This window comes from Carlito syrichta, unplaced genomic scaffold (assembly GCF_000164805.1).
Source record: "Carlito syrichta isolate Samal-C Ts95f unplaced genomic scaffold, Tarsius_syrichta-2.0.1 Scaffold302369, whole genome shotgun sequence".
Taxonomy (NCBI): domain Eukaryota; kingdom Metazoa; phylum Chordata; class Mammalia; order Primates; family Tarsiidae; genus Carlito; species Carlito syrichta.
The window spans coordinates 18,761-46,575 of NW_007246465.1; the positions used below are offsets into that span (position 1 = coordinate 18,761).

A 27,815-nucleotide genomic window follows, 5' to 3' on the forward strand; every position below is an offset into this window, starting at 1 on the left:
GCTCCCAGTCAACCCCCGCCCCGGGGCCCTCCCGCCCCACCTCGGGGCTGTCGCCGCCGGCTCCTTGCCTCCTGGCCCAGGCCTTGCGGCGTGGCGACGATGGACAAGATCCTGGAGGGCCTGGTGAGTTCGTCGCATCCGCTGCCCCTGAAGCGGGTGATCGTGCGGAAGGTGGTGGAGTCGGCCGAGCACTGGCTGGACGAGGCGCAGTGCGAGGCCATGTTTGACCTGACGACCCGGCTCATCCTGGAGGGCCAGGACCCTTTCCAGCGGCAGGTGGGGCACCAGGTGCTGGAGGCCTACGCGCGGTACCACCGGCCCGAGTTCGAGTCCTTCTTCAACAAGACCTTCGTGCTGGGCCTCCTTCAGCAGGGCTACCACTCGCTGGACAGGAAGGATGTGGCCATCCTGGACTACATCCACAACGGCCTGAAGCTGATCATGAGCTGCCCGTCGGTGCTGGACCTCTTCAGCCTGCTGCAGGTCGAGGTGTTGCGGATGGTCTGCGAGAGGCCGGAGCCGCAGCTCTGTGCCCGGCTCAGCGACCTTCTGACCGACTTCGTGCAGTGCATCCCCAAAGGGAAGTTGTCCATCACCTTCTGCCAACAGCTGGTTCGAACGATAGGCCACTTCCAGTGCGTGTCCACCCAGGAGAGAGAACTGCGGGAATATGTCTCCCAGGTGACGAAAGTGAGTAACTTGCTGCAGAATATCTGGAAGGCCGAGCCCGCCACGCTGCTGCCTTCCCTGCAAGAAGTTTTTGCGAGCATCTCTTCCACAGGTAAGAGTCATGTATTTCAATGTATTTCAGGCGAGTATCTTGTGGACATTCAGTATATGCCTGTGTCTGTGTCTCTCTCTCTTTCTCACACACACACACACACACACACACACCCACACACCATGTTTACTTGAGTATCTTGTGGACATTCAGTATATGCCTGTGTCTGTGTCTCTCTCTCTTTCACACACACACACACACACACACACACACACACACACACACACACACACACACACACACACACCATGTTTACTTCCTGCCCTGGAAACATTCTTAAGGGAGAGCAGACCCTAACACCCTTATCCAAAATTTATTCATATCCACTACCTGATTCAAGATGGCACTTTGTACCTTAAAGACAGGCAGCGTTCCTATTTTAAATGTTGAGAACATCTAGGTCTAAGACCTTTGGCACTAAACAAATTGCTTCATTACCCAGCCTTGCTCAAGTTATTTGGAATGCTTTGAGGATGACAGCTCCTGTGTGAAGCGTCCATTCATTAGTGACTAATGGTGGCGTGATGTTTACCATATTATTATTATTGTGTGTGTCCCTATCATCTTGTAATGAGTTTCCCCCATCTTTGAATTTGTCGATTGCGGTTTGTTTTATTATTGAATTATCCCAGTTAACTATGCAGTTTGAAAATATTGGTAATTTTTGTCTGTTGTGTGTGAGGGGGATACCGTGAGGGAAAGGAAAGTGTGAGGACTTCAGTACGTAGAAGTTTTTGTACCCATGAACTGCATCTTCAGAAAGCAGGAAAGGGAAGGGTCAAGTGATACTTGGCTAGAAAATGCTTTCTCACTCGAGATTTTTACCAGTACTTCTACATTCCTTATTCCTGTCTTGGAACCTTCAGTCTGTAGATTGTGAGACAATAGGTTCAAAACCACATTCACTTCCACTCTGCTTGGTACAACCATTCTCCCTCATTACAACCACCAGTGGGGACTTCCTGGCTGTTCAGAAATGAACTGTTGAAGGTGTTCTCTTTTTATCTTAAGAGCCAGAACTACGGGTCTAATTTAACAAACTTCATAAATTCTGATGAATTTAATGCATTTATGAAAGAGTTACAAACTACATATTTACAGTATCTTGAATTGGTTCATTTTTTTTTTCTTATTTTAATTTTGCTTGTATTGCCTGCATTGTCATAGCTGTTAGGGTTCCCCTAAATTTTTTCAACTATAGTAGTAAAGTTGCCCATCTTGGAATTGCTTAATTTTTATATAGTTTAAGCAAAGTTCCCCCAAATTCACCTTAATTTTCACTTAAGAGATTTAAAAAAATCTTCCTTAGAGCAAGCAATGTAATGACTACTGTAATAGCTTTAAGTTACTTTGGAGGGCCCAAAGTGGGAATTGAAATGGTACCTTATATTTCTTATTACTGCCTTGCAGATGAACTTTTTAGCACGGTGATTTAATGTTAATAAATGGTGAAAAATTAAAATAGCTATGGACTAAAAGTGACAATAGTGAATAACAATTTTTATGTTTCAGTATGCTGTCTATAGAATGCGTGATCATTGCTGTTAACGCTTAATCTTTCGTTTCTGTAATTTAACACTAGAGTTTACCCGTAACTAGCATAACAACTGCTTTTTAGTTAACATTTGCTGCAATTACATTTTTTTTTTTTTTTTGGTAAAGTGTTGTTCTCTTAAATACTTCACTTGAAACTTCTTGCCATTTTCCTTTTTCTTTTTAATTAAAAAAACAGATGCAACATTTGAACCTTCTGTAGCCTTGGCAAGCCTTGTGCAGCATATTCCTCTCCAGATGATTACAGTTCTCATCAGGAGCCTTACCACGGATCCAAACGTAAAAGATGCAAGTATGACCCGAGCCCTTTGCAGGTACTTTTTCGTGACACTATAGACAGTAATTGTAGATTTGTGAACAGGACGTATTTTGTTGTGTTTTGTGAGTAATGAGAAGCAGAAATGTTTAAAACTAAAATTATGAAATCAAGTATGTAAAGATTCTCCAAATTAATTGGAATTATTTACTTTTTTATAGCCTTAACAAGCATCCCAATAATGCATAATTCCATTTTCAACTAAACTTTTTTTAATTTCCAAAATATGCACTATATACACTTATTGTACCATCAGAAGTTGGTTGAATTATCAATATACGGTATTTTACTTATTGCTTATTATTGTTTTCTGCAGCCTGTTTCTTTTCTCTGGGTTTATGGTTTTTCCTTAGGAAGTACATTACTTTCTCTTTCAACAGGTTCACTGAGTAATACACTCTTTTCCTATGTCTGTTTGAAATTTGTTTTTGTGTTTTTTTTAGTCTTAAATAGATGATTTTTCAAGAAACAATTCTAATTTGATAGCTATTTTCTCTTAGCAATTTGAAAATATTACTGTATTGTTTTTGGGGATCAATTGTTGCTGATGGGAAGCCACTGCTGATCTAAGTCCTTTAGTGAGTGGTCAGGCCTTTCTGGTAACTTTTATGCTCTCTTTATCCTTAATGTTTTGCAGTTTTGTTTTTCTGTTTCTAGGTATAAACTTAATATGATTTGTACTTCTCAACACTTGTACTTTTTGTTCGGTCATTCAGTCATTTATATAAATCACATTTATTGAGTACCTACCATGAGTGCTAGGCATTGTTCAAAACATCCTTGAACTATCTGCCCTTATGAGCTTACTTCCAAGTGTTTTGTTTTGTTTTGTTTAAAGTAGATAAGAAAGGGGATAGGCTGTAGGGGAATGGTTTGCAAATTTTAAATAAGATGGATGAGAAAGGTTTCATTGAGGCGACCGTGAGGTAAAGACATGAAATGGGGAAGCAAACCTGTAAGTATCTGAGGGAAAGAGTATCACTACTGTCTTACTGTTCACTACTTTTCTCTTTCAACATGCTCCTCTGTAGAGCTTATTCCAGCTATTGAGGGGTTTTTTTTTTTTATTTCAGTTACTGTTTTTTTTTATAATTGAGCATTTTTTGTCTGTCCTTGTTTTATACCTGCCTGTTTTTTAATTTTTTTATATTTTTTCGTGTGTGTGTGTGTGTGTGTGTGTGTGTGTGTGTGTGTATGTATTAAACATATTTAAATAGAATATAAGGATTTGGAACAAAATGGTTTTTATGACCCTGTTATAAAATTTATAGTCATAAAATAACATATAAACTAAAGTATTCATGTTGCAGTCTTAGAAAGCTGCATTTGTACAAATCTCATTCTTTGTAACACAGACTCTAGGGACTTTGATTTTCTCCACTTCCCTCTTTTTACTCCATTGTTTAAAAAGCCCTTCCTCTTTTAGCTTTTCTTTTTTCTTCTCTGTGCTCTTAATTTGTGAAAGTGCTTTGTATGTTTGAAAAGTCTAAGTAGATATTATTTCTGTTGGGTAGCTTCTACCCTCACTGCTTTTCAAAAATATATGATGATCCCCTTGCCATATTTGGTGGTCTGTATTTTTATTCTCATCTTCATGATATGTTTGTATTCATTGTTCTTGAAATTCTAGTCCTGTGACACCATGCTGTTACGAATTTCTTCCTATATCTGTTCTTTCTATTTTCCTCCTTCCAAACATGTAAAGTTTTTATTTTTCATTTACTTTTAAGGAAACTTTTATCTCATCCGTCTCTTCGCAATGATACTCATATGCCCTGTTTAGCAGCATTACTTCTTTGTTAGTGTGATTATGACAGCGAAAATCTTTTTCTCTTTGGGGTGAATACAATATCATAAATTGTATTGTCCTCTTAGTAAAACAGATTCAATAAATTATAGATTTCACAGCTGAAAGTGAAATTAGAAATTAGTTGATCCATCACTTTCATTGGCTAGGTAATAATAGCTAACATTTTTCTTTACATGATATAAGCTATTTAATACTTACCTCTGTAGATACTGTTATTAGCTCCATATTTTAGTTGAGGAAACTGAGAGGTTAAGTAATTTTCCCAAGCTCACTCAGGTAATAAATAGTTATCCAGTTACTATACTACATAGTCACCAATGAGAAAACAAACCTAGAGAAGTCAGATTCCTTAGTTAAGGCCACTCTGTCAGAGGCAGAACTTCATGGCCTGATGTTGGTCCCCACCACCACCCCCTTTTTACCCTAATTGAGTAGTTCTTCTAGGTACCTGATCACAAACTTTGGGCAATTTTCAGCTCTATCCTCTTTCATTCCCTTTGATTATCATAAGTCATTTGGATTCTTTCTTTAGAATATTTCTTAGAATGACATTTTTTCCTATCCCTACTGCCTTGAGGAAATCGAGCCTCCTTTGTTGGCACAGTTTTTTTGTCAGCAGTGACTTATTTTCCCCTTTAAATCATCTGGACCTACTAATTTTCCCTTCTAATCAAGACACTGCTGTAACTTTCACTACTTACTAAATCAAGTACAAATTCCACTTCTTGGTGTTCAGCACTCTTAGTCTTAATTTTCTAGTCTCTTCAAAAACAAATACAGTGCCTAACTAAGGAATTTATTTTGTTTTCAAAATGTATTTGGAAATTAATTTTTACCTATTTGTTTCTGTGGGAAGTTGTGATTCAGTTTTTTATTGTGTTTCCAATTTAGCCTACGTGATCCTATTTAAGTCATAATCTACCTGAAGTAATTATTTTTACATAGAAAATTCATCTGAGATAGTGATATTTGTTTCTATCATACTCCCCCCACCTTATATTTCCTTGTACTCTCTACCCCCCCAAACATAGCACTGATTGTGCTTTGCAGACATTTTCTTAATTCATAGAAATGCAAATGCAAATACCATGCCAGGACCAGGCCGGTAACATTAAAGTATGAAATAGGTCAGGTGTAAGTGAATGAGAGGGAATGGAATACACAAGTACCTTCTAAAAGGGAAAGTTTATCTTCAGCTCCAGTTGTCTGTTGTCACAAGGACATTTGTGTTGGTCTTGCTCGATCTGATTTTTCAAAAGAAGCCTGAAATCCAGTTTTCTATATGAGGTTTTCCAATTTTGAAAACATTGGGACAAATAAAACTGAAGGCTGGGTATAGCCTTTAAGCTGCCATGTAAACATGGAAGTTGGCTTTATTTTCCATAAATTGCAGTTGAATCTGTCTTGTCTTTCATAATATTGCCAGTTTTAATGTCTTAAAGTTGCATGTTTGTTTATTTTTGTTGGGCTTTTTTAAGCTATATACAGTTTCATTTATTTAACATCTATGAGCTCCTACTCAGTGCCAGGTACTGTGCTAAGTACTGGGATCTAAAGATATATAAGATTTTTTAAAAATGAAATTACTGCTCTCAAGCTCATAGTCTAATGTCTTTGAAGTACACAAATGACAGCTGTAGTTAAATGTTCTTTAGATAGCAAGAAACTAAATCACTATATTAGGGTTAAATAATATGTCCTTAGAACTCAAATTAATAATAACTGATATATAGTGGATAATATTTATATGATTAACCATGAAAATAACTCATCCTACGGTGCCTGCACCTAACTTTTCTTTCCAATTTGAGGACAGAAACTCTATCTTACTATTATATTCTCACACAGTATCTGCTATATAATACACACTCGCATATTTGTTTCATGATTGGCTTATGTCTTAGTCTGTTTCAGCTGCTGTAAATGCCTTAGATTGGTCATTTATAAACAGCATAAATTTATTTCTCACAGTTCTGGAGGCTGGGTATTTCAAGATCAAGGTACTTCCAGATTTAGTGCTTGGTGAGGGCTTGTACGTCTAGAGGGCGCCTTTTATGTGTCCTCACCTGGCAGAAGGTGTAAGGGTGCTCCCTTTAGCTTTTTTATAAGGGCATGATCCCACTAGTCACCTCCCATAGGCCCACCAAATATCAACACATTGGAAGTTAGAATTCAGCATGTGAATTTTGGAGGGTCATAAATATTCAGACCGTAGTGCTTCTAATTTGTGTACCTTCTGATGTGAAGTCTATTTAAGGGTGGTTAGGAGATTGGTACACATGGAATAAGATAAAGAGAGGGGGCTTTTGAGCTGGAAAGTCAGAAATGGAGAGGATGGAGAAAAGGACTGAGGGATTTGGCATAATCAACTGCCCTGAACAAGTGGAATTTTCTGCTCTCTGCCCACTCTCACCCTTTGCCAGTACTCTTCCTAGACTGAGCTAAAGGGGGTTGTGGCCTTGAGCCCTGTAGAGATTCCTGTCTTGTTCTACTCTGGCAGTGTGACCCCCCATGGAGCAGAGAATCTACAGAGCTAAGAAGATGTGCTCATACATACCTCCCTTCCTCTAAACCACATCTTGTGTGTGTACATATTTACATATAGGTGCTCACATGATTTCCTTTTAAACAAAAATGTTAAAAAAAAAAAAACTGGTATTTTTTTTCTTTTTTGATTCAACAATACTTCAAACCTTTCTATTTTAGATCCCCGTGGATAGATTCAAATAGATCTATTTCATTATTTAAAACTCTACTCGCAAAAAAAAACTCTATAGTGTTCCATAGTATCGATTCCATGGTATCTCTAGCTGTTTCCTTATTGATGGTCATTTAGGTTGTTTGCAATTTTTCCAGATCATACATTCTTTATACACAAAGCAAGTATGCTCTACTTTCCTATTCCATATATGCAGGATGTCCATAAAATTTTATGAGAATCAGCCTATCAGTAGTTGGTAGATATAAAACAACTGTCAAGGACTACTTTAATTACCCATAGCCATCATTGTTGGAAAAAGCCAGAAAAACAAAGAATGAAAGAAAATTTGTGTAGAGAATGGAGGGAACATACAGATAACCTATAGTTAGTGTACATTTGGACTTTGGGGCCACTCTTAATATCTGATGTGACATTTTAATCTTAAAATAAAGGTAATATTCCAGTGTTAATGTAGATAGTTATATAACACAGCTAGTTGTGAAAATAACCGTATCAATTAAGATGTCACTCCCTTTAACATGGTAGTTGCTCTTTTAGTTGCATATTTCTATTTGGTATTTTGTGCAATTAAGGTATTTATTCACATGCTCGGTGGCTCCGTCTGTAATCCCAGCGCTTTGGGAAGCCAAGGCGAGTAGGTTGCCTGAGCTCATGGGTTCAAAACCAGCCCAGGCAATTTGGCAAGACCTCGTCTCTAATAAATCAAAAATTAGCCAGGTGTGGTAGCGCATGCCTGTAGTACCGGCTACTTGGAAGTCTGAGGCGGAAGGATCGCTGGAGCCCAGCAGGTCAACGCTGGGTGGCCATGCGTATGCCACTGCACTCCAGCCTGGGCAACAGAGTGAGACTCCCAACTCAAAAAAAAAAGAAAAAGATATTTATTGATTGCCACATGTGTTAATATTTGGTGGAAGAAAGGCATTCACAATGAGTATTTCCAGTGTTACAGATTAATTCATTAAATCTTCATAACAACCCTGTAGAATAAGCATGTATATCTGTAATCTACAGATGAGGAAACAGAGACTTAGGGAGGTTAAATAACTTACATGAGGTATTTAGAGTTTTCCAGCTAATAAATGTTAAATTGATATTTTTAAACTAATCATATTAGCTTCAAAAACTTGTTTGCTCACTTACTATTTTCTTAGTTTATAATCCCAAAAAATGGATTACTGAGTCAGATTATAAGAAAATTCAGTCCAGTTGCTTTCCAAAAGAGTGATATCAGTCTTCATTTGGTAGATGTCAGACTTTAGGAAGTTTATCTGTCAGCTCCTATGTTACTTTGTCTTTTTTCAATTAAACTGGGTTGGTATTCAAGAAGAAAAGCACTTGTTAGTGCAAAATGGGGCCATTAAAATATTTACACACCCAGTGTAAATTTATTTATTTATTTATTTATTGAGTCAGTCTTGCTCAGTTGCCCAGGCTGGGGTACAGTGGTGATCACATTTGACTGTGACCTCAACCTCCTGGGTTAGATGATCTCCCTGCCTCAGGCTTCTAAGCAACTGGTACTACAGGTGTGTACCACCACACCCAGCTAAATTTTTTATTTTTTTGTAGACAAGTAGTTGCCCAGGCTGGTCTTGAACTCCTGGGCTCAAGCAATCCTCCCGGTTGGCCTCCCAAAATGCTGGAATTACAGGCATGAGCCACCACGCCCAGTCAATATTTTATATATTTGAAGTTGTTTTTTGTTCTCGGATTTTGAAAAGGGATAAAGATACTTCTTTCACAATTCAAAATATAGTCTTTTGTAACAGTTCTTTCATATTAGACTGTATTCACCAGGAAGGAGAAATCTGGATTCATATCCACATGTCTTAGTTTATTTTTATTTTTTGAGTTGGGTTCTCACTTTGTCACCCATGTTGGAGTGCAGTGGCATGATCACGGCTCACTGCATCCTTGACCTCCTGGGCTCAGGTGATCCTCCTACTTCAGCCTCCTTAGAAGCTGAGACTACAGGTGTGTACCATTACGTCTGGCTAATTTTTTTATGTTTTGTAAAGACAGAGTCTTGCTAGGTGGCTCGGGCTTATCTTGAACTACTGGGCTCAAGCAGTCCTCTCACCTCGGCCTCCCAAAGTACTGGTATTATAGATGCGAGCCACTGCGTCTGGCCCTATGTGTCTTAGTTTAGGAATCTACTTTTCAATTGCTCTTTTTAGAATAAATTTGCCCAATAAATTCTTCATCACAAATGTGTTTGAGCATCACAAATTTGAAATACTCCAAAATCCAAAACTTTTTACGCGTCAGCATGATGTTCAAAGGAAATGCTCATTGGAATATTTCTGATTTCAGATTTTTAGATTTGGGATACTCAGCTAGTAAGTATATAATGCAAATAATTTAAAATCCAAAACACTTGTAGTCCCAAACATTTTGAATAAGAGACTGGGTGTGATGGTTCACACCTATAATCCTAGCACTTTGGGAGGCCAAGGTGAGAGAATTGCTTGAGCCCGGGAGTTTGAGACTGCCCTGGGCAGCATAACAAGACTTCATCTCTACAAAAAATTAAGAAATTAGCTGAGTGCAGTGGCGCATGCCAATAGTCCTAGCTATTGGGGAGGCTGAGACGGGAGGATTGCCTGAGCCCAGGAGGTCGAGGCTATGGTGAGCACTCCAACCTAGGCGACAGAGTGAGACTCTGACTCAAAAAAAAAAAAAGAAAAGAAAATACTTAACCTGTACCACAATATGGCATAAATTTTAAATTTTGCATTTACACAAAATAATTTATCAAATTGTTTTTATAGAAATACGTTGAATGTGAGAAACTGTCAGTTTATAAGATTGGAAACTCCTAAAGAATGAGCACCTATTACACTCATTTCTACATCATGGCCAGTGCTTTTTACTAGCAAATTCAGTAAATACTTATTTACGAAGTTGGGTGGTTATCTACTGTAACTCTTGTTATTCCTAACCAGAGAGTGGTGAAAATATTTCTAATATTGATAGTTGTGTTTCTCTTCAATTTTCAGAATGATTGACTGGCTGTCCTGGCCACTGGCTCAGCATGTAGATACATGGGTAATTGCACTCCTGAAAGGACTGGCAGCTGTCCAGAAGTTTACTATTTTGATAGATGTTACTTTGCTGAAAATAGAACTGGTAAGTAGGAGTATAAATGTCTGTTAGAGTGTATGGACTCATGATTAGGCCGAGTGTGGTGGCTCATGCCGGTCAATCCAGCATTCTAGAAGGCCGAAGCAGAAGGATCACTTCAGGCCAGGAGTTTGAGACTAGCCTAGGCAACATAGTGAGACCCTATCTCTACAAAAAATATTAAAAGAGTATATGGACTCATGTAATCAATATATTATTATCTTTGGATTGTCTTTTTGAATATCTTCTTGTTTTGGGGATTTTTTTGAATAATAATTTGAATAGGCTTTAGCATTTTTTAAATACCTTCTATTATATGTAATTAAAATAATGTTGCTTTTGAATACTCAATATGAAAACATATTCTTCCATTATCTTTTGACTTCAACTAATCACGCTTTTACATCATTAGTCTACCAAATTTCCTTTGCCACCTGTGCTTTGCCACGTAACTAAACTTGGGTCATTTCTCAGACCTCTTCCCATTTGACCTGTCAGCAACATCTGACACAGTTGATCACTCTCTCTTGTTTCCAGGACATTATACTCTCCTGGGTTTTTTCCTACTTCACTGGCATATTAGTCTCTTGTACCTGCTCTTTCTAACTTTTGGAGTGCCTTAGAATTTAGTCTATGGTCCACTTTTTTCTCGTTCATACTCACAGCATAGGTGTCCCATGGCTTTAAGTAACATCTCTAACTTAATACCTGCCAGATTTATATTCTTAGTCAGTTGTTCTCCCTTGAACTCCATATGTATGTATTCAGTTGTTTATACTTGGATCTCAGATTCACCTTATTCACAGTCTAACTCCTGATTCTTCGCTCCCAAGCCTGGTCTTGCCCATCTTAAGAAATGGCTTCTCTGTCCCTTCACTTGCCCAGGCCAAAAACCTTGAAGCTATCCTTGTCTCTTTTCATTCTTTCTCAGCCCATATGCTACAAATCCTAGCAACTAACTCCACCCTTAAAATATATCCAGAGTCTTAGCCGGGCATAGTAGTTCATGCCTGTAATTCCAGCACTTTGGGAGAAGGTAGAGGCAAGACGATTGCCTGAACCCAGGGTTCGAGACCAGCCCGGACACTTGATGAGGCCTTGTCTCTGCAATAAATAAAAAAATTAGCCGAGAGTGGTGGCACACACCTGAAGTTCCAGCTACTTGAAAGGCTGAGGCAGAGGATCACCTGAGCCCAGCAGATCGAGGCTGCGGTGACTGTGAGTGTGCTGCTGCACTCTAGCCTAGGTGACAGAATGAGACTCCAACTCAAAAAATATATATCCAGAATCCTGCCACCCTGATCCAAGGTCACTGGTTCTTACTGCATGATTTCCTACTTCTGCCCATGGTCACCTGTGTCACACAAGGTCCTATGTGATCTGGCCCACTGCTGCTTCTCTAATCCCATCTCCCACTATTCTTACCTCAGTCCCCTTCACTTACACTGTCCACCTTGCTGTATCTGTGGCACACCAACCTGAAGGCCTTTGGGCCTTTGAAATATTTGCCCTGCCTGCAATGCTCTTATCCCAGGTTTCTGCCAGACTTGTCTCATTCCCTTGAGATTTTTAGTCAGATAACCCCTTTTTAAGATATTTTTGAACACCCTGTATAAAATAGCAGACTCACCAGCATTCCCTATCCATCATACCCTGCTTTATATATTTTTATAACACTTATCACCATGTGTTACTTGGTATTGTCTCTACGTACCCTCTAGACAGTAAACCCTGTAAGACAGATTAGCCCCAGTGCTTAGAACAGTGCTGAGCAATAGTAGGTTCTCGACCAATATTTGAGTGAATTGAATGAATTGTGGACCAGGGAGCTATCACTTTATAAACATAGTGTGACAGATTTTCGTTTAATTGGGGATTTTTTTTTTTTTAATTAGAAGTCTCACTCTGTCACCCAGGCTGGAGTGTAGTGGCACTCTCTCAGCCTCCACAGCCTCTGCCTGCTGGGCTCAGATGATCCTTCTGCCTCAGCCTTCCAAGTAGCTGGAACTTCAGGCATGTGCCACCACACCTGGCTAGTTTTTTGACTTATTGTAGAGACGAGGTCTCGCCAAGTTTCCCAGGTTGGTCTTGAACCCCTGGACTCAGGCAGTCCTCTCACCTCCACCTCCCAAAGTGCTGGGATTGCAGGTGTGAGCCACTCATCCCAGCTTAATGGGGATTTTTAAGAATTGATTAGGACATTACATTTCCTTAGATCTCTGTCATGTTGTTATTTCCTAACTTTCTCCTTCTCCCAAAGCTTAATAAGGAAGGACATTCACATAAGTAATTCTTAGGCTTAGGGGAGTGACCACTGATTGGATTAATGGTTTTCTTGCATATTCTTAAAATGGATGTCTTATCTTATTTCCAGGTTTTTAATCGACTTTGGTTTCCTCTTGTGAGACCTGGTGCTCTTGCAGTTCTTTCCCACATGCTGCTCAGCTTTCAGCATTCTCCAGAGGCGTTCCATTTGGTAAGTTGTGACACTAGCTTCTACTTTGAAAAAGCTTCATTTCAAACATTTAGTTTAATATTGAGTCACATTTGTATATAATGAAAAGATTTTAGATGAGTCCTAAACCTAACTATTTTCATATCACTTTATGGTTTCTTAGCAAATCATAATGTCGGATATCCCTCTAAGGAATATGAGGGGTACCCCCTCAAAAATAGGAATTATCTTTTGGAGAGCAGGCTCCGTGTAGTGCACTCAGAATTTGTTCCCCAGATCAAAAAGTCAACCAAAATTTTTATCTGGAAGTTTTCAGAAGGTTGCATCACGGTCTGTGCAAGAAATGTCCAGAGTCGCCGGGCTCGGTGGCTCAGCCTGTAATCCCGTGCCTTGGGAGGCTGAGGTGAGTGGATTGCCTGAGCCCGCGGGTTCAAGACTCGCCTGGGCAACTTGGCGAGACCTCATCTCTACAATAAATCAAAAAAATTAGCCGGACGTGGTAGCGCACGCCTGTAGTTCCAGCTACTTGGAAGACCGAGGTGGAAGGATCGCCAGAGCCCAGCGGGTCGAGGCTGCAGTGGCCAGGAGCAGTCACTGCACTCCAGTCTGGGCGACAGAGTGAGACTCCAACTCAAAAAAAAAAGAAAGAAATGTCCTGAGTCGTGGTAAACAAGTGACTGATTCTTCCATCATGACAACATACCTGCCCACACTGCACTGATTGTTCAACATTTTCTGAACAAAAATGTCATGACCCCCACACCTCGCCCTACCTATTCACCCGATCTCACCCTGAGCGCCTTTTTTTGGTTTCTTCAAATGAAAAAAGTCCTCAAAGGGAAATGTTTTGCCAATGTGGAAGAGGTAAAACAAAAACCAGCAGAAGCACTAAAAGGCATCCAAATTGATGAGTTCAAAAACTGTTTTGAGCAGTGGAGAAAGCATCTTGATAGGTATATTGCATCAGATGGGGAGTACTTTGAAAGTAACTCAAGTTTAAACATGTAAGAATAAATACACAAGCCGAGCTCGGTGGCTCAGCCTTGTAATCCCGCACCTTGGGAGGCCGAGGTGAGTAGATTGCCTGAGCCCGTGGATTCGAGACCCGCCTGGGCAACTTGGCGAGACCTCATCTCTACAATAAATCCAAAAATTAGCCAGGCGTGGTAGCATGTGCCTATAGTTCCAGCTACTTGGAAGGCTGAGCCAGAAGGATTGCCGGACCCCAGCAGGTCGAGGCTGCGGTGGCTGGGAGCAGCCACTGCACTCCAGCCTGGGCGACAGAATGAGATTCCAACTCAAAAAAAAAAAAAAAAAATACACAGTTTTCTGTAAATAAATTCTGGGGGTTTTTTTGGTGGTTCCCCCAGCCCCCATATATTTTCATGTTTTGTGTGTCATCCACACTGTGCCACACTTGAACAACTACCACAATTGAAAGTTACTGCTCTACATGGGAGATGTCACTGATGGATGTCTGTTGCACATATAAATAATGTGGAAGGATTGAAAACCACTAACTGCTTTAAAATTTTGAAAGCCTGAAAATATGTGTTTGCTTTATTGTCCCATCATTAGGGCTTTTCATTCTCAGCCTGTATTCTACAAATCCCACTGATGCCACCTTTAAAATATATCTAGAACCCTACCACTCTAAGCCAGCTCCATCACTAGCTTTGATTTTGTTTTATGTCAATTATTTGATTATCAATTACTGCGGATGAGGGATGACAAATTGTTATTTGGGGAACCTGCCCATTTACTTGTCTAGGAATTGATAGGAAAGTAGTGCCTTTTTGTAGTCACTTTCTTCCTCCAAAGTCTGATCCTCAATTTTGTAGGACTGGAAATTCATGCTCAATACACCCACAATGTAAAAGTCTTAGGGATGCAGCCTCACCGTCACAAAATTCAGAGGAAACTAAGGAAGAATTGCAGAATTCCAATTGTTAATTTTTACCTAGAAATGTAACTAACCTTAGAAAACCATACTTTGATATAGGCTGCTCAATGCCTTATTTCCACCACAGGAAAATCCACAGGCTTTGTGAATCACTAACAAGTAATTACATTACACACTATAACATAGGATGAGTTATTTCTGGAGTTAGTTGCCCCAGTTTTGTTGAGCTTGGTCATCAAGGAATAACTTTATATCTGTTTGTAGTACTAACAGAAGTCAAACTTGAGAGCAAATGCAACAGTTGCATAGCAAAGTCTTCTAAGGAAAAAAACATCAACTGTTGTCTCTGTCTTTAGGCACAATTATGTGTAAGCCATTTGAGAAAAGGCTTTGTTTTCCAAATTTCTAGGAAGGAGATTCTCTAACATAACTTTATCGTTCATTCTAATGTTTATTGCTCTTCAATTGAGGATGTTCCTTAACCTCTGTGCTTAGTCACTTATGCTATACTATGCATCTCTCTTTGCTTACCATTTTTTAAGTTTGAAGATATCTCTTTGCCTTATATTGCTTTATTTTCCTGAAAAAAAAGTATTTGAAATAGCAAATGTTTGACTTTGAAATATTTGGATTATTGAATTAAACAAGTATTAAATTACTTAATTACAGATCTTAAACTGAAAATTGTGATCTGGCTTAGTAAAACCTAAAAATAAAACCCGAGTACTGTGCATAGCCTGACGTTCTACTCACCCAAAAATAACTTAAGATATGTAGTAGTGGATCATGTGGTAGTTAAATCACCTGTAACTCCAAATAACTCAGTGAAGGACTTGGGCTTAGGGATGGCTAAGTATGAGCAATAATAGGGAATCAACATCATTGTGATTTATTGTATGTTTAGAATATTTTAGGGCAAACCAAGATTGATGTTAGGACGTGTGTTGCTGCAGGTCAAGTGGGAAACAGGATTCGTTAGTAAGAATCACCATGCTAACATAAGCCGTAGTCTCTGTATCTATCTAAAAGTAATTCTGTTTCCTTAGTATGTACGTTATTTCAAAGACTTTCTTGAAGTAGACTTTAATGTGCAAATTGTTTCTGTTAAGTGACAAATCTAAAATTCACACTAGATGGAGCTCTTTAGCTCATCTAAGTTTTGCTTTTGTTTGTTTGTTTATAATTTCTATTAAATGATCTGGTAAATATAATAGCCCTGACATTTTCAACCTAAAGCTTCTTTAGAATGTCAGCAATGGCGAAAATTCCTGTTTTGTACCTTAGTTTGTATTTTAGGTGGAGTATAAGGGTGAGAAGGGTCTTATATATTACAATCATAAACTAGATATATCTTTATACTCTAGAAATTTTTCATAACTTTTTAAGAAAAAGTCTGTGACTGAAAATACTGAAAAGTATTTGCTAATCATATAACATTTGCATTCAATTTGTAAACTAGACAACTTGTTGCCGATTTGTATAAATTAGGGAATATTTGTCTTTTTTTCTCTTCAGATTGTCCCTCATGTTGTTAATTTGGTTCATTCTTTCAAAAGTGATGGTCTGCCTTCCAGTACAGCCTTCTTAGTACAATTAACGGAATTGATACACTGTATGATGTATCATTATTCTGGATTTCCAGATCTCTACGAACCTATTCTGGAGGCAATAAAGGTATGATGATACCATACCAATATTTGCGGAGTTGTGATAGACAAATGTGGTGAGACATTCCTATAACCAGTTATTCAATTTACTATTTTATGATAATAAGTTTTTTGTTTCAAAAATGCAGTTAGAATCAAGTTTCATTAGTGTTTGAGGGTAATCCTTTTTTTGCATGCCATCACCATTCTAAATAACCATATTTTTTTATTTGTGCAATGCCACCAATTATAAGAAATATCTTTAAATTCACAACAGTTTTTGGAGAAATGTATTTAAAAAGAAAGACTGCATTAAGTGAATGTACATGTCAGATTTGCATCCCAGTGTCAGCAGGGTTGAAATATGTAAAGTATATCTTATAATCAAGGAAATATAGTTTAATAAAATTTTTGACTTATTTCTTCCTTTTTTTTTTAATAGGGACTATTCATGAATGTCCATATTTCATAGAATCTTTACTTGTATTATTTGTCCAGTTCCTGTGTTTTTCAACTTTGTATACAAACGATCCAAAAAGAGCTAATTCTGTTTGTGTTGATGAACAGGTCACAGTAAGCAGGGTTTCCTCTCTGTAAACCTACTGCATAACCAGAGTATAGCAAAAGAATTTGAGAACGTCACCAGACTTAGTCAGAAGTTATTAGAAATCAGTTCTATTGATTGATCATGTTTCTTTTTTTACTTTCTTTCTTTTTTTTTAATTTTTTTATTTTTGGTTCCCAAGATTTATTGAAGATAATGAATTTTAATCCTCATCTTCCTCCTCTTCATAGTGGTTAATTTTCTTTTTGAGACCCTAAATACCATATAAAAGTTCTCATTATGTTTGCTTGTTTATCTGAAATGGATTAAAAACATATTCTTTCTGCAATATAGTTAACTAAGTCAAACTTTTTTTTGGTTGAGCACTGAACACAAGACTGAAAAGCAATTAGTGTGTACTGCTGGGTGCCACTTTGACACTCAGAAGAAAATTTTGCATAGGAGCATTTTGTCATGGGTTTGGTAGTAATGTTCATCTCTTTCTATACAGCCACTATAGCCATAGTGAAAAGCTGTTTCCCTTGTTAATTGATTACCGTTTGGTTATTCAGTGCTTTTCATGTTAAAAATGTTGATAACTTAGGCTCAGAAGAAACAAGGGGTTTACTCTTATAGCAAAGAAAGCACTTCTGTTGTCAACAACAACAAAAATCACAATATTAAAATTCCTTCAGAAAAATGTTTGTTTTCTAAAATCCAAGTGCCAGACGGTAATAACAATCCAGAAAAGCCCTAGTGACTTTACCAACTTACCTTATTCTCCAGTGTGCTATTCATGTTTGAAATCATTTACACTTCAAATTTTATCTCATACTTCACAAAGTGGATAAGAAAAATCCATATGTTATAATAATTTTCTGTAAGATTAAACATGAGATGGAGTTTTATTTTTCAGAGCTAAAGGTCATTTTGATTAGATGGTTAAATTTTTCATCCCCTGATTTTCTTGGGCTCTATTTCTAAGGGTTAGTACTGAATGAATATTAGTAGTGAATGAAAAGGATATATTTTTATCTAAACTCAAAGTTTTATTTTGTAAACATTTTACTGACATATAAAGGAACATAAATAGTTTAGATGTAACTTCAACTCCTGGTTTTTTAGTATTCTCCAATTTGATAAACTCTGCTATTGGGAGATACATATTTTTGCCATGAAGTCTAATTTGATTTTTTGATGACTAGTCAAGTACTGTCAGTTATTTTAAAACTAAGTGGGAGAAATGAAAGCTCAAATGGAAGTGTAGGAATCTTCTTTATGGTGTAATTCATTTAATAACAAAAATAATTTTTACTTTACTTTTTAAAAGCTGTTTTTCTTCTTTATGATCCATAGGATTTTTCTAAGCCCAGTGAAGAGAAGATTAAGTTGATTCTAAATCAAAGTGCCTGGACTTCTCAATCCAATTCTTTGGCATCTTGCTTGTCTAGACTTTCTGCAAAATCTGAAACTGGGAAAACTGGTCTTATTAACCTGGGAAATACATGTTACATGAACAGTGTTATACAAGCATTGTTTATGGCCACAGAGTAAGTTTACATTTGAACCTTTTTATTTTAACTATAGAAATTGATGCATGCTGGTGAAGTAAATATAAGTGGTGAAATTGTCTACACATTATTTCTTATACATGGCATAAATATTAACATTTTTATGCCTTATTCAGAAATGAAACTGCGTTTAGTGCTCAGAAACTATTAAAAGTTATATAAGTTCTCCGTGGTTATATATATTATACAGTGCATTTAGAATGCCACTTTTAAAAATTACTCTAACTTGATTTTTAGTAGTGTAACCGAGGGATTGATTGAGCCTGTTCCAAAGAGTTTGTGTCCTAGAGTACTTCTTGGCTATTGTCCTACAAGACTGTATTTTTTTTAACCTGTGTGTCTTTTGAGGGAGTCATATAGTTTTATCTGCCTATAGGTATTTTGATGTTTATCAGATCAACAACATCTTTGTTGCTGCATAAGAAGTTCAAACTCTACTTCTCACCCCACATTGATATTTACAGAACAAATGTATAAATAAACATGTTCCTTTTGCCCTCTTAAGAGTTTACTTTCAACTCCATTTTCTTTTGCAGTGGAGCAAATAGGAAATCAGAGATCTTTAGTTTTGTGAAGGATTTGTAGAGGTACAAAATAACGATAAACTTCCTGAAGGCAAAATATGGTTGAGTTTTTCTCTTTGATACCAATAAAGTATTCATAGAACTTGCCCAAAGAAGTTTACAAATTGAGTTCTAAGCTTTTGCAAGTTGATATGCCTGCCTGGAGGAATCATAAGCTATGGCATATAGAGTTAGCTTTTTGTTATTTTTTGGCTCCAGATTATAATATCAGCACTTAGGTTGTTTTGGTTTAGTTTGGTGGGCTTTTTGTTTGTTTGGATTTGTTTTGTTTTGTTTTTTAACATAAAGTATACTCTTATATACAAGATACCAGGTATAAGTCTGAAAGAATCCCTATCTTAACCACCAGAGGTCATCTTGCCCAGATATTTCATTTAATAAATGGCAGAAAAAGTAGAGATCCAAAGCAGTTGTAACTGGCAAGAGCAATAAAAGATTATGTTTTACTAAATAGAGGCCAATAATACTGTCTCAGAATAGGAAGACAGTATATTTCTTTAGTAAAAATGAATTCTTTATGGTTTTCTTTTTTTTTTTGAGTTGGAGTCTCACTCTGTCACCCAGACTGGAGTGCAGTGGCATGCTCCCGGCCACCGCAGCCTCAACCTGCTGGGCTCCGGCAATCCTTCCGCCTCAGCCTTCCAAGTAACTGGAACTACAGGCACGTGCTACCACGCCCAGCTAATTTTTTTATTTATTGTAGAGATAAGGTGTTGCCAAGTTGCCCAGTCGGGTCTCAAACCTACAGGCTCAGGCAATCCACTAACCTCAGCCTCCCAAAGCGCAGGATTACAGGCTGAGCCACTGAGCCTGGCTGTTTTTTTTTAAAGTTAAATTTAGAAGCTTACAGAATCAAAACCATTTCCAAAGGTAATTTGTTAACAGTTTACATTGTTTAAGACCTTTTGTGTACAGTTGTAAGTTTGTTTCTAATATAAAAACAAATGCATTTAAATATGTATGTATATTTGCAGAGAATTCTATTCTTTTCACTCACTTGATTTTATCATTTAGTGATATGTGTTGGAAATATTCCCATGTTAGGGCAGTATAAGTCTGTGTCGTTCTGAATAAATGGGTATACTCTGATATATTTCATCATACTCTTGTTGATGAATATTAGGTTGTTTTTCTCATAATTAACATTTCTTTGCCCATATGCAGATAATAGAGGACTTTCTTTGTCAAATTCCTGTCATACTAATATGTGATTGTACCCTGTCACCTCATACCTCTAGCAGCAAATCAGTCTTTAAAATTTTTCCAATTTGAGGGAAAATTTCCTTTTGTTTTAATTTGCATATTGCTGCTTATTATAGTTTTTCTTTCTATTTTTCTTAATTCGTTTGTGTTTGTCTTCTGAATAACCTGTTCTTTTGTTTGTACATCTTTTTGTTGGTTGTTTTTTGTTTCCATGTTAACTTACGTGTATACTCTGGGTTATAATCCTTTTTACATGCTTTCTTCCAGTCATATGACTTAAATTTGTGGAGTGATAATTTTTTGTTTTATGTACTCTGATCTACCATTTCTCATGTCTGAATTTTAGACAGCCACCACCCTCTAAATTTCTTTCTCTTTTTTATTTTAAATACTTCAGTAGTTTTGTATTTCACATTTAGCTTACTATTCCTATGGTATCTATGAGGATGTAAAATCTTATCTAACTTCATTGTTTTTTTCAAGTGTATTCTTTGAATAGTTTTTTCTTTTTCCATGCTGTAGTAGTACCACACTCTTTCAATCACTTTAACTTTATGAGTGGGACACAAAAAAAACTGGGATTATTTTTTGGAGGGCGGGCCCCTTGTAGTAGTACAGGCTTTCCCTGCTAGATAAGTGTTCTAGGAACCCATCAGCATCAGGCTGCGTTGGGAATCAGTGAATTTGTTTGCTTTTGGAGGGGAAGATTCTTTCAATGCATTTGCCCATTTCGTGATGAGTGATTTACATGAACAACCTATCCATTTCACACTGAGTGTTCAGCAGTTTTGACCCAAAATAGCATGACCCCCGTGCCCCTACCCCTCCCTGTTCACCGGATCTTGCCCCAAGTGACTTTTTTTTGTTTCCCTGGATGAAGAAGACCTCAAAGGGGAAGTGTTTTCTTGATATAGAAGAGGTGAAACAAAAAAACAGCATGAGCACTAAAAGGCATCAGAATTGATGAGTTCAGAGACTGTTTTGAGCAGTGGAAGAGACATCTCAATAGGTGCATAGCATCAGATGGAGAGTACTTTGAAGGTGACTGAAGCTTAAACATGTAAGAATAAATACACAATTTTTTATAAATAAGTTTCAGGTTTGGGGGAATAGTCCCCCTCATATAAGTGTTGTTTTAATGAGAGCGGGTTTTTTTTTTATTTCATACAGATGTGAAAGAATTTAAAAGTTACTTAGTTGAGTTACAGATGAACAGCTTAACCTACTTCTCTTTGCTAATCCAGAAAGTAGGAATGCTGTGTGACAGCACATAAACCATTATCAGGCCATGTAGTAAGTGTTCATTCATTGTCGCTCTCCCCTTTCTTCTTCGCTGTGTTACGGGTAACTTCCTTAGGTAGAGGGCCGTCAGGTAAGGTAAGTTGGAACTAACTTCCATTTAACTTTTAAAAATGCATGTCTGCATACACATACATACATATAAATCATTGTATTAAAATGCAGTGAAATTCTCTTTCAGTTTCAGAAGACAAGTATTATCTTTAAATCTAAATGGGTGCAATTCGTTAATGAAAAAATTACAGCATCTTTTTGCCTTTTTGGCTCATACACAGGTAAGTTATGTGTGTAGTATGTTAATGTTGGCTTCATTGGTAATATTCTTTATACTTTATATTTTACCAGTCCTTTTTAACTGATGAAATAATACATCACATATCTCACCCAGCACAACAAATCCACCTAGAAATGTTGAAAGAGATACTGCCTAAAATACTAGATATTAGTATATGCCCTAGGTTTTTTCCCCCTTCTTCCCATTTTTTGTAGATGAATATTATGCTGGCCCATTGTTCTAAAAATTATCACAAATTAAATCTGATTTCCTGAAGAATTCGTTTTAAATGCATCTTTTTAATTGTTTACAGGTAATTGAATCAATAACTTTTGCACAATAATGAGCACCTGAAGTAATATAGTGGTACCTAGGTTTCTATTTTCTTTTTCTCTCTCTCCCACTCCCTCTCCCTTTCTCTTTCTCTCTCTCTCTCTCTCTCTCTCTCTTTCATTATTACTAAGGAGCTGTATAATTATATTTATCTGTTAAGTTCTAGAGCTTAAAATTGTGATGATCTTTTATGTCCACAAATTAATCCAAGGAGGTTAATTTATGGTAATGGTAAGAAAGTCATGGATAGTAAATATTCATTTATTTAACACATACTTATTGAGAGCATTCAAAGAGAAATTTTTTTGTTCAAGGAATTCTGCTTTAGTTTTTGAGCCTTTATATGTCAATAATATATCATTTATATATAGCATATATTATTATTTTCTGGTTTTACTCCAATTGCCTTTATCTTACAGAGGTCAAAGGAGTAGTAATTAGGGCCAGAAGAAGATAGATTGGGAATCTAAGACCTTCAGTTGATGGGAATGCCTTGTTTGCTTTCTACAAACAGAAAATACTTGAGTATAACTTCTTAAATGGAAAGAATTGAGACAGGCTTGACACATGAGACAATAGTGATGGCCTATGACTAATAATATATTCAGCAATAATTTTATTAATCTCTATCTGGGGAAAATATGTTCACAAATTGAATTTAACAATTAGGACCAAGGGAAATCAAAAGTATATACTTCCTTACTTCCCCATTGTTTCCTAGTAATTTGATTTCTGTTCTTGAGCACTTAGTCTGTATTTATGATATATATGTATATTTAGGCAGATATAGTCTATATTAACTTATTAAATCAGGCAGTTAAGAAAAAAAAATTATAAGAAGTTTCTCTGCTCTCAAGAAAAGAATAGAAATCAATGAGAGCCTGATTAAAGTCCTGTCACAGATGAGACCCTCTACAGTAGCCAACTAACAGGGATTATTTTAGGCCCATAGATTTCCCTATATAATTGAAAAGTCTTTTTTCTTAAAATCAAGTAATAATAACATTTACATTTTTTTATGCCTCCTTGCTAAGTCATTTATCTCTTAATCCTCAAAACCCAACTACCAGGTAATAAAGTATGTCCCCATTTTACAGATGATGAAACTGGTCTTAAGTTACCTGCTTAGGGTCATGCAAACAAGTAGCAGCATTGAGATATGAACCAAATGACTCTGAATCTCACGTTCAACCAGTATGCTAAACTTTCCTCCTTCAAAATGCTGTAAACATCCCTAATTTAGGTAAAAACTTTCCTTAAGTGAAGACTCCATTGTTAAATGCCACAAATAATAAAAATATCAGGAAATTCTCAAAGTTTCAAGCTATAGTCATGTCTTTTGAATACCTTTTCAGGTTGTTTTTTTTTTTTTTTTTTTTTTTTGTCGTGGCCAAATCTAGGATTTGAACCTAGATTGCTCCAGAGTCCATGATCAAACCACTAGTCTAAACTGCCTCTCGCCAGGCTCGGTGGCTCAGCCTGTAATCCCGCGCCTTTGGGAGGCTGAGGTGAGTGGATTGCCTGAGCCCGCGGGTTCGAGACCCGCCTGGGCAGCGAGACCTCATCTCTACAATAAATCAAAAAATTAGCCAGGCGTGGTGGTGCGCGCCTGTAGTTCCAGCTACTCAGAAGGCTGAGGCGGAAGGATCGCCGGAGCCCAGCAAGTCTAGGCTGCGGTGGCCAGGAGCAGCCACTGCACACCAGTCTGGGCGACAGAGTGAGACTCCAACTCAAAAAAATAAATAAAATAAATAAACTGCCTCTCTGCCTAAAATAAAAAAATCAGCAAGGTTCCTGACCAGTATACTCACATTCTTCACATTTATGAAGTGTACCCAGTCAAGGAGATTTTCACCTAAAGTACATATGCATGACTCTGTATTTTCCTTATTACTTTTTTCAAAATGCGTATCCATTAACTGACCTTTTTCAGATTGAGTTCTAAGAAAATTGTTGACTCAAACACGTGATTGTGTTAGAGGGATAATATCAGGAACACTATATGGAGAGTTAGAGGAACCTGGGCACTAATGCTACTCAGCTACATGACCTTGGGCAAGTTGCATAGTTTCTCTAACTCTTAATTATCCTCTGCAGAGTGAGAAGTTACCACTAAGGATTATCTAAACTCTAATTTTTATCTGCCTTTAAGTTGCCCCCACATCTGGCATTTTTTAGTTAAGGCTGATGCAATGTAATTTTAAACACTGTGTATTAAGATTTCAAGTTACTTGGTTCATAAGAATCACTTTCTTGTATTGTTTCTACTGTTATCAAAAGAGGGAAGCATATGCACCTCGGATATTCTTTGAGGCTTCCAGACCTCCATGGTTTACTCCCAGATCACAGCAAGACTGTTCTGAATACCTCAGGTTTCTGCTTGACAGGTAAAAAGTACTTTAAATTATGGTTTGAATTTTGTCTTTTCTTAACAGTTAATTCTATTTAATATTGTTTTTACCTTTAAAAACATATTTCAAGAGTTAAGCTTTAGAATGTTCTGCATTTATTGTATGTTTTTAAAGTTTTCTTTTGTGTTTAATTTGATTTCTGTTTTAGATTTTTCTTACTTTAGACCAGCTGTTCCCAAAGTGTTATACAAGAACCCCTACGGGTTCCCAAAACATTTTCAGGAGTCTGTGAGGTCTCTTCTCCACCTACATATCTGTGTGAGGCCAATTTTCTTTGTATGCCTCATCCAGAAAAACATACAATAGAATACAGAGAAGATATGAGGACCCAGCTGGCTTCTATTAAGCCAGTTACTTAAAATATTTGCAAAATGTTAAACAATACCATTCTTCTAACTAATTTTTTTGGGGGGGTTTAGAAAATACAACTTTTTTGCTTTTAAAATGCCATTTATATTAGCTTGTAATGGGTTTATTACTGTTTTTAAATGTGTTACTATTTTATTTTCTCAGTTTTTGAATATAGTAAATATTGATAGATACAACTCACATAAATGAAAGCTCTTGAGTTTTCTAGTTATTTTTAAAAGTATAAAGGGGTCTTGGGACCTAAAACTTCAAGAGCCACTGCTTTAGACCAGTTCATAACTGTATGGATTTGGTATATTTTGCTGTCTCCTGACTTAATTATTAGAACCTATTCTCTTCTTGTATCTCCATCTTTTTCTCTTCTGTTGTATGAATGACTAGTAAAGCTAGTTGGGCTCAACATGTACAGTCTTCCATTCAGCTAAGAATCTATTCAGTGTTTTGTGTGTGTTTGTTTTTTGTGCCAACTTTCTATGAGATGTCAGGTAGACAAAGATGTATAAGACAGTTAAAGGACATTTATAATTAAGTATAAAGTAATAAATGCTATAAAACAGCAGTATGCAGAAGGTGTAATGAGAATGTAGAGTAATAGTAGTCCCCCAACTTCTCTTCTGCATTCTCGAACTATTCAATATTTGTTATTTAAAAGAGGGAATTTTTTAAATTAAATGTTGTATTTGATAAAAATAATTTATATGAGTCTTTAATATTTTTAAATATAAATGTCATTTAAACTTAAATAAAGTAGCTGTGTAATGATGTACTCTCCTGCAGGCTCCATGAAGAAGAAAAGACATTGAAAATTCAGTCCTCACAGAAGCCTTCTGAAAGTCTGGGGTGCAGTGAAACTTCTTTACAGGAAGTAGCTAGTAAAGCAGCTGTACTAACAGAAACCTCTTCCACGAGTGACAATGAGAAGACTTTAATAGAAAAAATGTTTGGAGGAAAACTACGAACTCATATATGTTGTTTGAACTGCAGGAGTACCTCACAAAAAGTGGAAGCCTTTACAGATCTTTCACTTGCCTTTTGTCCTTCCTCTTCTGTGGAAAACATGTCTTTCCAAGATCCAGCATCATCACCCAGTGCACAAGATGGTGGTATAATACAAGCCACTGTACCTGGTCCCTCAGAAGAACCAATAGTTTATAACCCAGCAACAGCTGCCTTTATCTGTGACTCAGCTGTGAATGAAAGAACAACAGGCAGTCCTTCTGATGAGTTTTACTGTATTGATAACACTTCTGTCCCTAGTGACTCTAACAGGATTCTTATTAATAAAGATGTACCTCAGCAGCAAGGAGGTGAAACCACACCTTCGGTAACTGACTTACTAAATTATTTTTTGGCTCCAGAGATTCTTACTGGTGACAACCAATATTATTGTGAAAACTGTGCCTCTCTGCAGAATGCAGAGAAAATTATGCAAATCACAGAGGAACCTGAATACCTTATTCTTACTCTCCTGAGATTTTCATATGATCAGAAGTATCACGTGAGAAGAAAAATCCTAGACAATGTGTCACTGCCGCTGGTTTTGGAGTTGCCAGTTAAAAGAACTACTTCTTTCTCTTCATTGTCAGAAAATTGGTCTGTAGATGTTGACTTCTCTGATATTAGTGAGAACCTAGCTAAAAAATTAAAGTCTTCTGGGACTGAAGAAGCTTGCTCCCCAAAATTGGTGCCCTATCTATTAAGTTCTGTTGTTGTTCACTCTGGTATATCCTCTGAAAGTGGACATTACTATTCTTATGCCAGAAACATCACAGGTACAGAGTCTTCATATCAGATGTGCCACCAGTCTGAAACTCTGGCATTAGCATCCTCCCAGACCCATTTACTAGGCAGAGATAGTCCCAGCACAATTATCGAACAGGATTTGGAAAATAAGGAAATGTCAAAAGAATGGTTTTTATTTAATGACAGTAGAGTGACATTTACTTCATTTCAGTCAGTCCAGAAAATTACAAGTAGGTTTCCAAAGGACACAGCTTATGTGCTTTTGTATAAAAAACAGAACAGCACTAATGGTTTAAGTGGTAATAATCCAACCAGTGGACTCTGGATAAATGGAGACCCACCTCTACAGAAAGAACTTATGGATGCCATAACAAAAGACAATAAACTATATTTACAGGTAAGTTGAAAATATGAGCTTTATTTGCGGAAAATATTAAACAATGAACAGTGGTTAAATGATTGGACTGATTTTAAAAGCTTCACACATGTTCAAGGAATTCTGAAACTTGAGTCTGGATTTACATGAAATGGGTTTACCCTATACAATTAAATTGTCTAACTTTCTAATTATGAATTATGAAAAGTGGCAACTAGATATAATATAGAACACCTTATTTGTTTTTAATTACAAAAGATGTGCTTATTATAAAACCATGCCGTACAGAAATATAGAAAGTTTAATAAAATAAAAGTAAAGTGTCCTTTCTCTTCCAGTCACTCACATTCACCAGGAGAAACAACTGCTAAATTTGGTATTTACTCCTGCAAGATCTTTGTGTAGATAACTTAAGGGCTCTTTATTGACATTCTGATGGATAAAATAAAAAACACTAAAAGGTAGGCTATGTAAAGAAAGGATATTTGAATTCTTTGAGGATCTGGGTAATGAAACTAAGAATACAATAAAATAATTAGTATATAAAAGCCATGGAATAAAAGTTTAATATAAGATGCTGGATGTGGTGGCTCACACCTGTAATCCCAACACTCTGGAGGGTGGAGGCAAGAGGGCTGCCTGAGCCCAGCCTGGGCAACTTGGCGAGGCCTCGTCTGTACAGTAAATCAAAAAATTAGTCGCACACCTGTAGTTCCAGCTACTTGTAAGGCTGAGGTGGAAGGCTCGCCTGTGCCCAGCATGTCAATGCTGTGGTGGCCATGAGCGTGCCACTGCACG

General features: G+C 37.1%; 1 protein-coding gene across 1 annotated transcript in view; it reads left to right on the forward strand.

The window, feature by feature from the left end:
• Window positions 1-6: 6 nt before the first annotated feature.
• Window positions 7-27,815, forward strand: part of USP38 (ubiquitin specific peptidase 38) — a 33,810-nt gene continuing 6,001 nt past the window's right edge. The window contains exons 1-9 of the mRNA XM_008056460.1: window positions 7-781; window positions 2,514-2,649; window positions 10,183-10,312; window positions 12,681-12,782; window positions 16,180-16,338; window positions 18,211-18,404; window positions 21,693-21,786; window positions 24,399-24,505; window positions 25,676-27,038. Of these exons, the coding sequence (XP_008054651.1) occupies window positions 100-781; window positions 2,514-2,649; window positions 10,183-10,312; window positions 12,681-12,782; window positions 16,180-16,338; window positions 18,211-18,404; window positions 21,693-21,786; window positions 24,399-24,505; window positions 25,676-27,038 (2,967 nt within the window). The 5' untranslated portion in view covers window positions 7-99. The remainder of the gene's footprint in view (window positions 782-2,513; window positions 2,650-10,182; window positions 10,313-12,680; window positions 12,783-16,179; window positions 16,339-18,210; window positions 18,405-21,692; window positions 21,787-24,398; window positions 24,506-25,675; window positions 27,039-27,815) is intronic.